Source organism: Lemur catta, chromosome 10 (assembly GCF_020740605.2).
Source record: "Lemur catta isolate mLemCat1 chromosome 10, mLemCat1.pri, whole genome shotgun sequence".
Lineage (NCBI taxonomy): Eukaryota > Metazoa > Chordata > Mammalia > Primates > Lemuridae > Lemur > Lemur catta.
The window spans coordinates 67,469,880-67,483,050 of NC_059137.1; the positions used below are offsets into that span (position 1 = coordinate 67,469,880).

Consider the following 13,171-nt stretch of genomic DNA (forward strand, 5'->3'; position numbering starts at 1 on the left):
CTATTATCCCACCTGCTTGGGAAGCTGAGGTGGGAGGATCCCTTGAGTCCCAGGAGTTTGAATATAGCCCTGGGCAACCCCAGGAGACTCTGTATCTCAAAATAAAAAAACTAATAAATAAAAATAAAAGAAAATTAGGAAACTTTAGCACTATGTCCTATAAAGATGAATGGTAACTTTTTTCACTCTTTCTAGAGTCAGGGAAGGATGCATGGAAGAAAGCAAACAAACACAGCTGAGTGGTATATTTGTTGTTTTACTGTTAATTTGACACATCTGAACCAAAGCATTCACAATACTTGATATACTTTGAAGAGAATCATATACTATAGTCTTAGACATAACCACAGAACAAGCAGAACAATTAAAACTACATAAGGCCTTAAAATATATCCACAGTGTGTATTATTTCAATATTCATTCATTTACAAATTAGACTACATACCATTAATTTTATTTTTATTTTTCTTTCATTGTTTTATTCAGGCAGGGTTCATTCAAGGAAAGGCAACTTAGTTTGTGTGTGAGCTTTGTTTTTTACTATATTGGTTAATATAAAAGTTATGAATTAAATGTTTTCCTATCTCCTGTATCCAGAAGTGAATCCATGTAATTCTCAGATAGTAATCCAAAACAATAGTTCCTATTCTTAAAAATAGCCAAAGTGAAAAGGGACCAAATAGCCAGTCTGTCTGTGGTCTTGAAGAGCAACTAATGGAGTTCCAGGTTTTAATATAATGAAGACTACTGTGATTCCATGAGGTTAGTCGAAATTTCAAGGAACATTGCATATAAAAATCATTCTTGAAGCTCTAAATACCTTTTTTTTTTTTTTTTGAGACAGAGTCTTGCTTTGTTGCCCAGCTAGAGTGAGTGCCGTGGCGTCAGCCTAGCTCACAGCAACCTCAAACACCTGGGCTTCAGCGATCCTACTGCCTCAGCCTCCCGAGTGGCTGGGACTACAGGCATGCGCCACCATGCCCGGCTAATTTTTTCTATATATATTTTAGTTGGCCAGATAATTTCTTTCTATTTTTAGTAGAGACGGGGTCTCGCTCTTGCTGAGGCTGGTCTTGAACTCCTGACCTTGAGCGATCCACCCGCCTCGGCCTCCCAGAGTGCTAGGATTACAGGCGTGAGCCACCGCGCCCGGCCCTAAATACCTTTTAAATAACCAAAATGAAAATTTTAAGTAGTTGCCTCACAGTACCAAACTTATAAATCAAAACTAGTTAAAAGTCAGTGCTATCACAGACTTCTCATTTACAAGGTAACTAATTGGTAAATTAAGAGATGAGCATAAAAATTAAGACTTACATCATTTTTGGGGAGATAAGTGTATAATAACCAGTGAATACAGAAAATCCAATGTATATTACAATAAAATAACCATTTAAACCTTTATCCCTGTACAACAGGGTTTAGGTTAACTCTAGTGAACTTGCATGTTTTTAACTTTTTTTTTTACAGTTTATTCTGAGTACTTGAATTGCTTTAGATATACAGGTTTTTTTCAAAAGAATATTACATTTGTATACCAGGATAAGATTTATTTGAGATGTTTTAAAAATATTTATAAATTTGTTTCTAATATGCAAAAGCATTTGGCAATACTTTTACAGCACTTGATTTTATAGAATTAAAATTTCATACAGTACTCATTTTGATGTTTAAAAAAACTTCACAGAAAAAATATAAATTACACAGCCTGACTGCATGATACTGTTATTTCCAGTTCTAGTTCTGGTAATTAAAACCTTCATTAAGTCTGTTAACAAATCATTACCTGTACATTTATGAAGGCAACTGACATGATTTGCAAACAAAACCTTCAGGTTTTATGTTATTTACCAAAGAGTGCAGTTCAGCAAGAAAAGAAACTCAGTATGCAAATTTACAGAATATTTTACAAATTTACCAGTTCCTGTGACACAAACTGTTTCAACCTTTCAAGGTACTGTCCATAAAGTTCCACATCATTGTGACCTGCTCCTTCAACCCATAGAGGCTCCACAGGTCTTTGGCAACGCTCAAACAATGCAAGGCCATGTGAAAAGTCAATGACTTCATCTTCAGTCCCATGAATTATTAACACTGGGGAGGTTATCTTAGAGATTTTGTCAATGCTGTACGGAAAAAGGAAGGGGGAAAAATTCAATAAATTAACTATGTAAAGGAACATAAAACAAATTTTCTTGTGCCATATTAGATAATTCAGACATCACAACTGTATGAATCAGTTCATAAGGGATGATGCCTCTTGGATTTCCAGTAAGATTCAAACAAAAGTTGCCATTTATATACTCCTTATCTTAAGATTATCTGTTCTGGTGGAATCATTCAACGCTGTCACTACTGCACACCTTTCTGCAATGTTGACTTTTAGCATAGAAAAACTTAGGTTTCCAAGGAGAAGAGGAAACTAAGGACCACATCCTTTCTGTACTTAGTATAGTTCTTTCTCTCTCCTATGAAAATGACAGCAAAATGTTTTGTTTTTTTGTTCTTGTTTGAGTATATAAACATAAAAACAGGGAGAAATTCTGGAGCTAGAAAGCAGATGAATGTGTGAGAACTGATTAAAGGATACAAGAAAACACAATTTTAAGCCGGTAGAAGGTAAAGAACCAACCCAATCTATACCAAAGAATACTCCAGAAGGCTAAGGAATTGCCATGGAGATGAAGGCAGGTTTTTTTTTTTTTTCCTTTTTGAGACAGGGTCTCTCTGTCTGGAGTGCAGTGGTGTGACTACAGCTCACTTCAACTTTCAACTTCTGGGCTCAAGCAATCCTCCAGCCTCAGCCTCCCCAGTAGCTAGACTACAAGGCATGTGCCATCACACCTGGCTAATTTTTATTTTATTTTATTTTATTTTTTTATTGTTTTTGTTTTCTTTCTGCCCGGCCTAATTTTTAAATTTTTTGTAGAGACAGGATCTTGCTATGTTGCCCAGGCTGGTCTCAAACTCTTGGCCTCAAGCAATCCTCTCACATCAGCCTCCCAAACTGCTAGGATCATAGGCATGAGCTACTGTGCCCAGCCCCTTCTGCCTCTTTTCCTTCCTCAGACTGAGGATGTATGTGGGCTAGGAGACTGCCAGACTTTATGGCAGGGGTATCACAGAGACCAAGGAAACACAAACTTACTGGCTGCTATGAACCCACATTACCTACTTGGCTCCTAGAATGCTGGTAGCCAGGCTTTCATCCTCCAAGAGGGAGCTTTAGAAAGAGCCTTCTTTGGAGATTCTATCAGATCAGCTCTTTAGCCCCTCACTCTTACACATGAACAGAAAACCAAGAATTATCAGACTTCAGAGGAGAATACTTCAGATAAGACAGGGATCAAAACAAACAATTTTTAAAAAGGCAACTTGGAAGGAACTACACAGAGAAGAAACCTTTCAAACAAACAACTCTTTAAGAATCCTGAGAGAGCGATAAGATATTATAAATACAAAATGAGAATGAAATCTTGAAAAGAAGAAAATCATCAATGAAATCATTTAAGTCTGCATTTGGTAAGAAAAAATACTTGGGTATACTATCTGCCATTACAATAAAACTTAAGTAAAAAATAAAAATATATAATTTCTGATGCTACTGCATGCTAGCTGGGGCAACAAAGCGAGACCTTGTCTCAAAATATGTATGAATGTATGTATAAAAATTTTTTCAAATAGTTTGTTAATGTTGCTCTACTGGTGCCCCAGAAATGAAAGAGGGCGGTAGAAAGAGATATAAGTTGGCAACTGTATCACCTCAAATGCTTCCTTATCATTGCTACCATTCAGCTAGATAGAAAGAATAATACATACACCTATGATTGTTTAAAACACTATCTAAACCAAACCCCAAACAAGAAATTCTTTGTATTGCTGCCAATCGGGGAAAGGAAAGAAGACTGAAATCTGCCAGCTTCTCTTTTCTTGCCTTCTCCTTCTTTCAGAAAAGGCCATCAATTTTTTCCCAACTATGACAAGGAGCAGGTGGGAATTACTGCCTGTTTGGAGAAGCATGAAGGAGAAGTAGCTGCCTTTATTTCAAACCCATCTAATACAGTATGTTTGCAGCAATACTTACTCTAATTAAAGACTCAACTTCTTTGTAATTAATTTGTTTTATAAATTAGGTATCATTAATTAGATATCATTCACTCCTTTTCCCTTCTACCTGTTTCTCTCTCCTCCAGTATTATGTGTCTCACTGAATGGTACCCATCATCCATTAGCAGCTCAAGGCAGACCTGGGAGTCATAGTCAAGTTTTCTCTATCGCATCCCTAATCCAGTCTGACATTCAGGTCTGTCAATTTTATTTCTGAAATTCATCACCTTGTCTCCAATACTAGTGCAGTGGCATAAAGCCTTAGCACTTTTCATCTGAATTAACATTGCTCAAATATTTCAGCCTCACAACTGGTCAGCTGTATGATGGAAAAAAAATTCCTTCAAAAATTCTTGGTATATAACTATTTTGAATACTGTTACTTACTTTGGGAATGCATCAAAACAGTAGGTCTTCTTGGTATCAGGAAAAGCAACTCGCATTCCTGAGGTCAAAGGAGAATGAAGAATAACAGCAGCACTCTCATATCGAGCAGCAAGGTCCACAGATGGTACTGTCCCTATACTTTGGCCATATATAATCACATTTTCAGGGCGAATGCCATATCTACAAAGTTTAGAAGAAAAAAAAAAGTTGGAGTGGTATGAAACGTTCCATCATGCCTAAGGATATGATCTTAGAATCAGACAATGGCAACTAATTTATACTTAAAATTAAGTTTTTTCGTCATTTTTAATGTTACAATAAGATCTATATTCTCAGCTTATTTTATGTGTTTCAATTTTATCTCTTAGAAAAATAATTGCTGAGGTGTTTTAAAATTTCAATCGTAAATAATGAATTTATTAAATTATTTATTATGCTATAGTAATTCCATAATGCATAGTGTTGACTAAGTTTTGAATACATTATATCACTTATATTTTAAGGAACTGATGTTGAATGGATAGGTAATGTTTCTTTTCCATTAAATATAACAAGTTTATTTCTCCAGACATCAAGAGTGGCTCATTTAATTTCTTAAATCAGTCATTCTGATGAAATGCTACATATAGTTACAGCATGGAATAAATGTGTATAGTGTTATTCAAGAACAAATTACTATTTTTCTTGAAATTTGTCTTTACTTAGATGCAGAAATAGACTAATGACTGAAAAGATGAATCAGAATTCCAAACGCCATATGGTTCAGTTATTTATTAGACTTCATGCTAAAACCTTGACAGTACTGTTTTACCCCCTTTAAAATGGTTGCAGATTTAAATGTGTGAGTTCATTGATTCAATAAATATTGGGTACCTACTATGTTCAAGGAATTACTTGTCTACAGTGTAACTGTCCCAAACATAAACTATTGCAGTCGTAGTGAGGTGCTACAGGAGCTAATGAATGTGGGGTGAAAGGTTATAGTGACAATAAATACACCCTTCCACTCAGAAGGCAGACAGCAGTCACTTCTGGCAGCTAACAGCCATTTGCACAACAGCTTCTAGTCTTTTGGAAAGGTAAAAGAGCTTTCTGAGAATCTGAACATTCACCAGGAAAGAGCAAGGCAAACTGTCCGTGTGTTCTCTTCCAGGGCACAAGACTATTTCAACCATACAGGTAGCAACATACTGTCCCACAGTTTCTTTGAATCAGTTCTACGTAAGCATTGGGTATGACCCAGATGGGAAGCTCCATCTACTCCAGACTGACTCTAAATGTTAGTAAACTCAGAAAAGCTGTTTTCTTTACAACCGATCTAGTTGTACATACTTCATAGGAATGAAGAAATGAGGAGAATGAACATTTGCGGCATAACCACAACTCTTGTGGCTGCACTATTGCTGTGAGCTGAATAGCACTGTTGGTGACAACTAAGGGATTTGCGCTAACGCTAGCAATGACAAGGCTATAGGATAAAGTAACAGGGGTAGCTGCCAATTAAGCACCTGAGGACTCACAAGAATAACAAATTTCATAATAGTAAGAGTTAGAAAAAACTTTAAAGACCATTTAATCTACTCCAGCTGCTTAATGAGCAGATGTTCAAAGTCACAGTCAGTTAGTGACAGATCTATAATTAGAACTCAGGTATACTGACTCCCAGTACAGGGTGTTTTCCATTACAGCACACAGAGAAGGAGGATCAAGGACTGAGAAGAAGTTGCACAGTGAATAACAGACCCTTAATTTTCTGTTTTCCTGAAAAGGACATCATTCAAATACTTGGTTCATTACTTATTTTCCCCTTCCTGGTTACTTAACTTCTTACTTACTTTTATCAAGTAAAGGAAATAAGGGGCAAGTATACTAATTACATACCTTTTATTAGATGACAGAATTCCAGAAGTAGAAAGGATCTGAGATCATTGAACTCAACTTCTTCATTAAACAGAGGCTCAGAGAAGTTAAATAAATTTCCCCAAACTACCTACACTTAACTAACTCTTCCAATCGTGTTTAGGGTTCAACATAAGGGAAAATATAACTCTAAGATTCTAAAATATAAGTGCTAAAATTATATGTGGGATTATTTATGTATCTGTCCTTGTTCCTTATTAATACTGGTCAAATATGTTTTAAAAAGATTAATCAACCAAGACAGGAAATCATTTTAGAAAGTTTCCTTCAAACTAATATCTGACAAGATTAAAAAAGAAAAAATAGTAAAGCTGACCACTTAAAGAGGAGTTTTCTTTTATACTTAGACAAAGAACACTGAACTGAATACTAATGTTTTCAGTAAAGGGATCCTTTTGTGTTACTCAGAAGCACTAATAAGGCTTTCTGTTTTAACTTAGCACCCTTTAAAACCATATTATTCCACTGAAGTTATACTTTGAAAGTGTAAACTTTATGGTATCTGAATCATATCTTAATAAAGCTAAAAACATTACAATACTTTCTGACTGTTATTATACCTCATTCAAGTGGCTGACTCTGAAAACTGGGTATTCATTTTTTGTTTAAGGCCTGATGGAACTGACATCAATATACCTGAAGATGATACTGATTTAAAGCAGTTTTTAAACTCATAAATTAAACACTAATTTTACCACCCTCCCCGTGAACTCTTTACCTATTACCACCTATTTTTTCCTTAGTCTTTAGATTTATGTTTTCATATCATTTCAATTGATTTATATATAGAACTTTGCTATGAGAACATAACTTTATTATATTTCTTGGAGGGAAAAATAGTTTTAAAGACACTTTCTTCTTCTAAAAAAAAAAAAAAAACACTATGTCTGTTAATAGAAATGAGGAGGTTCTCCCTAAGTGGAACCATTAATATTTAAACATTAAATTAGAAACACTGAGCTTTCTTTGTCCTCTAGCTTAAATCTAAAATATTCTGGAAGTCAGACAGGTTATTAACATAATATGAAAAATAACTTATACTAAGGTATCTATGTATTGTACACTAACCTAATAAGAAAATACACTAAAGTCTACCATATTGTGATTTTTGAAGAAAAATTTATAAGTATCTTGGTGATAAGAAAGGCTTAATGCAATTTTTAGTTCCCCACAATGCACTGTTACATCAAAGAATAATTGACATAGTGATAAAATTTTCTTAAACAATTTGTCATAACAGTACTTTTTTTCTTACTTGAGATCAAATGTTAGGCACTCAGAATGTAAAGTAAAATCTCACCTTCAAAGAATGAATATTTAAAAAATTGTTCCAATAAGGTATTTCTAGGTTATACCTTCCAAGAGATAATTAAATAAAATAATGTAAATCCTGGCTTAGGATTTTAATAGAAAGCAATCCAGCCCCTTACACTTAAGTGAATGATTAGCTAAATCACTGTTTTCTCTTGTTCCCCTGAAATGCTGCAACTTTGAATGAACACTTTTATGTCACACTCCAATAAGAAAGTTTGTAAAACCAAACATTTGTCATCAAAGAAAAATCACACATACACACATGTAGTTAAGGTAGACAAACAAACCTGAAGTGTCTTAACATTTTTTTGCTATTATGTGAAATTTAAAGTTGCAGTCTAAGAGTTTAGCCATTCTTAAGTATACACTGGTTAGTATAATCTCTATATAGCAGTTTAAGATATGTATAATAAAAGCAGCTTTTATTCTATTCTTTATACAGGATAATTTTAGTTAACTATCTTAAGCATGAAAAGTAATTTCCAATCACAATTTACCTTGTCCTTAGAGCAAGCCAAGCAGCTTCAATGTCTGCATAGAGATTCTTCTCTGTTGGTTTCCCAGAACTTGCACCATATCCAGAATAATCATATGAAAATATATTACAATTAATCCGTGATCCTAGTCCTATGTAAAAGCTGCTCATCTGACCAAGATCAACAGCATTTCCATGTGAGAAGAGTAAAGTGTATTTGGCATTGGGTGAGCAACGCACAAACATACAGGCAATTCTATTGCCTTTACTGGTTCTAGTCATGAAACACTCAATAGCATCTTTTTCTCTAGAAGAGTACTGCCAGTCTGCTCGTTCTGACAGATGTAAAGTCCAGCGGCTTCCACTTTCATCACACATCAGTGTGTAAGTTGGATCAGGTGGCAAAAATGCTAATTTTGAAGCAATTTTCCCTGGGCAAGGTGGACAGCAGAAGAGGCAACATAGCTCACTAAACGAAAGATTATTCATCTTCTGAAAAAGAAAATGAGATAGCAAATGTTTTAGTAACTGAGTATGGATTTTGCATTCTCATATATTAATAATAGAAAGTTAAAACAAAGACATGGGTAAATTTTACTGGCGGTCAATGACTACTACTATTATTTCAAGTATCCTTTCAAACACATTTTTGGCATCTTTCTAGAAATATTTTAAATCCTGAGACGATGCAAATACTCCAGACAAGCAGGCATATTCAAATACTGTATAACATGTCTTAAATAGTACTGATTATTACCTCATTTAACAAAAAATGTGAAAAATACACAGATAATTTTTGCTATTTCTCCACAAATAGCAACACTGAAACTATGAAATATCATTAGTGTAGTTTGTAACTTCTGTATAACTTCAGTGAAAATTCTCGGAATCCCATGGAGAAGCTAGGGATTCAACATGATAAAGTAAAAATATAACAGCATTTATGTAGCACTTACCATTTGTCAGGCATTATGCTAAGTGCTCTATGTATATTACTTTGTTTAATCCTCAAAATAACCTTGTAAGTTGGTTTGAGAAAAGAAACTTGCATAAGGTGAGAAGTGGTGGAGCCAGGATTGGACACCAGGCTCAGTCACTATGCTACATCATGGGCTACAGTGTCTCACAGGTTCAAACACTATTGGTCTTAGAAACCTATCATTTCGGCCACAGTGTCAGTGGCCCAAATAACACACAAACCATAAAAATGTACATATTTGTGCACGTATGAACATAATTATTGGCCAAATTTAAAAGGCTATAATATAAAGTAAAAGTGTTTATTATGGGAAAAAAGGTAAAATCTGCTGAAGGTAAAATTTCCTAAATGTTTGGATGAGAAAGGGCACAAGGTTTAAAATTAGAGGGCTGGGGTGGAATCTCAACTCTACTACTTATTATACTGGCTGTGTGTCCTTGAGCAAATTATTTACCTCTTTGACTCTATTTTTTTTGTCCATAAACAAACAAGTCCAATGAACCAAGTGGTTGTGATGATGTAGTGAAGGAATATAACACAGTGATGGCCAATAGTTGGCACACCCAAGAATGATCAACTTTTTCCTGTGATTTTTCATTAATATTTAAAAAATATCCAGCTCATATTAACTTAGGGACAAAAATAAAGTAATACTTGTTTGCTCTACTGCATTTCCTATCTTGTCCTTTCTTAAACTCCTGTCTCCTTTTGGCAGAATTAGACCACTGCTTAGTTCAGAGAGAAGGCATTCTTACAGAGGTTTGGTGGTATGGCCATCATCATTATGCCAAAAATGAGGGGGAAAAAAACACCTCAGGAGAGTGACAAAAGAGTTGAGAAAGGAATGCTCTCTTCACTCACTAGTAGATTAAAATTTATTCTACAATACTCAATACAAATGTGTTAATTTTCCAGTGTAAACTAATTAGGTAGAAAGAAGTAGCAGAAACAGCAGAGGAAGAGAGAGAAACAAGTACAGGTATGGCATAAGAGTCTTCAAAACATGAGTAAGGGAAGAATAGAAAAACATCTTGGATATTGGGAAATGTTTTTACTTGCTATTCTACCTTTTTACTCATTTACAGCCTTCAAAACAAATATAGCCTGAATAAGTTAATGTCTTATTCTAGTTGGAACAAGATTTAGAACAGAAATGACAACTGGGTGTCTTAACTCTAATTGGCTCCCTGAAGTGTTGTGCTGAGAGTGATTCTGAGGGCACGCCCAGACAGGGCTTATCAGACAAAGGATGTGATAAATTAGTAATGTCTGCTGCAGAATCTGGCTACAAATTTACTATCTTCCAAAAAGCCTGGTGAAGAAGATGGAAGGGAAGGGAGTTCAAAAGAGTCTGTTCCAAAGAAGGAGATGACCTGGAGAAAGAAGATGAGGTAGAAGGTACACTATATCAACGCAGTCTGTTTAATAGTCTGCCTACGGTTATTTCTCAACCCCAGTTACCTCACATGCCATCAAGTGCTGATCCACAACAGCCAATTAAAAGCTTGATTACTAAGTAAACTATGTATGTCTAGACTGTGTTCCTATAATTTACCTTTTAACCAGGAAAACTTTTATATACTATAATAAATTAGTTTTGGAACAAACTTGGCTGGCTGAACATACATAATGCTGTGGAGATGCTTCTGGGGATGAACATAAAAGTAGCAAAAAGAAGAAAAGTTGCAGAGCCAGGGTCTAGTTTAATGAAAAGACAACTTTTCCCACCTCCACTGCCCCCAAAGCCAGATAACTGGGGCCCATTTAATAACAACTTGCAAATTATCACTTTCCTAATAATACGTCTGGTATAAGGCAGCAACATAGACCTACTTTTACAAAAGTAGTTGTCTCAAAAGGAGTAATCTCTATGGGGGAAAAAACTAATTGCCTCCTTTTCAGTAAGTTTGAAAATTTCACAAAAAGTATAAACAGAACAAATAAACCTAAATTTAAGTATGCTCTGAGCAAGTTATTCAGGCAAAATATTTTATTCTTGATTTTAAAATCACTGAAATAGCGTGTTTAACTTAGATCATTTCAAGCCCTTGTTCTCATAAAACTCACTGAATATTGATTTTCATTAGGATTCTATATTTAAACAAACAAACAAACAAACAACCTCACAGAGTAAAGATACCATTTACTAGCTATTCCTTGGCAAGAAAATCTGAAGATACAAGGCAGTGAGTAATATTAGGGGGACTATGATAAGAATTCTGGGAGTCCACAAAAGCCATAAAAGAGACAAAAAAATTGAATAATTTATAGCAGAAGAAACCATTTTACATCAGATAAATAAGGATTTAAAGTAAGCTATAATAAATTCTTTAAAAAAGTGTGTTATGAGAACTTATTAACATTACTGTCCCTAAAGTTGGTATACAACACCCCCCCATACTAAATTGGACTGGGGGGAAAAAAACAGCAGCAGGAAGAAAGAGGACAATACTTCAAGAAAGATGAAGCAGGAAAAGGCATCATAAAGAAAAACCCAATTGGAAATCTCCAGCATAAAAAAAAATCAAGAGTGAGATAAACTGATGAGTTGGGTAGGAGAATAGATAACAGTTGAAAAATACATTAATGAGCTGGAAGATCAGGTTGAGGAATTTCCAAATATGGAATTTTTGGAGGTGAGGAGATAAAGAGATAGAAAATAAAAAAGAAAATGTAATAGATAATGAAATAGAGGTAAAAATATTCAGAATCCATGCCAAAGAAGTCCCAAGAAAATAATGAGAAAAATAAAACTCTGAACCTAGAATTTTACATAGAGCTAAAATATCTTTTCCTCCCTCAAAACAGGGTCTCTGTCACCCAGGCTAGAGTGCAGTGGCACAATCATAGCTCACTGTAACCTTGAACTCCTGGGCTCAAAGCAATCCTTCTGCCTCAGCCTCCCAAGTATCACCATGCTGGCTAATTTTTAAAATTTTTTTGGAGAGACAGGGTCTCACTATGTTGCCCAGGCTGGTCTCAAACTCCTGGCCTCCAAGCAATCCTCCCACCTAAGCCTCCCAAAGTAAGCCACCATGCCTGGCTCATAAAATACCATTTTAATATGAGGACAAAATAAAGATGTGTGCAGGCATACAATAACTTACAAGCCTTAACCAAACCAAGAGCCTCTTTGCAAAGCTCTAGCAAGGCAGAAGATAAATAAATCCAGGAGAATTCTATGAGCTACCTTAGATACGAGAAATAAGGAAGAATAGTTAATATAATGTATTTTTGTGCTAGTAAGCAGTACAGGGGAGAAGACCACAAGGTATAGCCTTAAAAATCCAGAATCAGAACTTTGGAGGATACTGAAATGAAGAGGATCAGAGGAAGAGTTAGGGAGTATTTAAGAGGTAAAAATGTGCTGGGGCACCCGACTTGTTCAGAACGATACCGATACTGACAACCTTGATATGGAAGAAAAACATGAATGTAAGTATGACTCTTAAGGCTTTCACTACTACTAATAGCAAAGAGCATTAACCGAACATTTATTAAGTGCCAGGCACTGTTCTAAACACTTTTCATATATTAACAAACCTTTCAACAATCTTCTGACATAGGGACTATCATTACACCTATTTTACCACTGAAGAAACAGAGGCACAGAGTAGTAATGTTACTTGCCTAAGGTCACATAGCTGGTAAATGGTGGAAATGATATGTGGCAGAATGACTCTGTGGCCTAAACTCATAATCACAGTTTTGTGAATACTCTTTCCACAAAACAAACCAATTTGATCAGACAAGACTGATTATGAGAAACAGATAAGCAAATAAATAAAACATGATACTAAATGAACAAGGAGAATGAGTTATGCAGTTTTAAAAACAAAATATCATGTCAATAAATTAAATAACCTTGACAAAATGCACAAATTTCTTGAGTAATATTAAAGGACAAAATTGGCACAAGAAAAAGGCTAGAATATACAAATAACCATGAGAACGTGAAATGGAAATAAAGATCACCTTTACCTAAAAAC

At 35.0% G+C, this 13,171-nt stretch overlaps 1 protein-coding gene across 2 annotated transcripts in view; it reads right to left on the minus strand.

The window, feature by feature from the left end:
- Positions 1-1,119: 1,119 nt before the first annotated feature.
- The window catches only part of ABHD17B (abhydrolase domain containing 17B, depalmitoylase), a 47,057-nt gene continuing 35,005 nt past the window's right edge, over positions 1,120-13,171 (minus strand). The window contains exons 2-4 of one of the 2 annotated variants that reach the window (XM_045563446.1): positions 8,226-8,695; positions 4,495-4,674; positions 1,120-2,126 (exon numbers count right to left, since the gene is read on the minus strand). In XM_045563446.1, coding sequence (XP_045419402.1) covers positions 1,907-2,126; positions 4,495-4,674; positions 8,226-8,692 — 867 coding nt within the window. In that variant the 5' untranslated portion in view covers positions 8,693-8,695 and the 3' untranslated portion in view covers positions 1,120-1,906. Of the gene's footprint in view, positions 2,127-4,494; positions 4,675-8,225; positions 8,886-13,171 lie in introns of those variants that run through there. The other variant, XM_045563447.1, reaches the window with a different exon arrangement.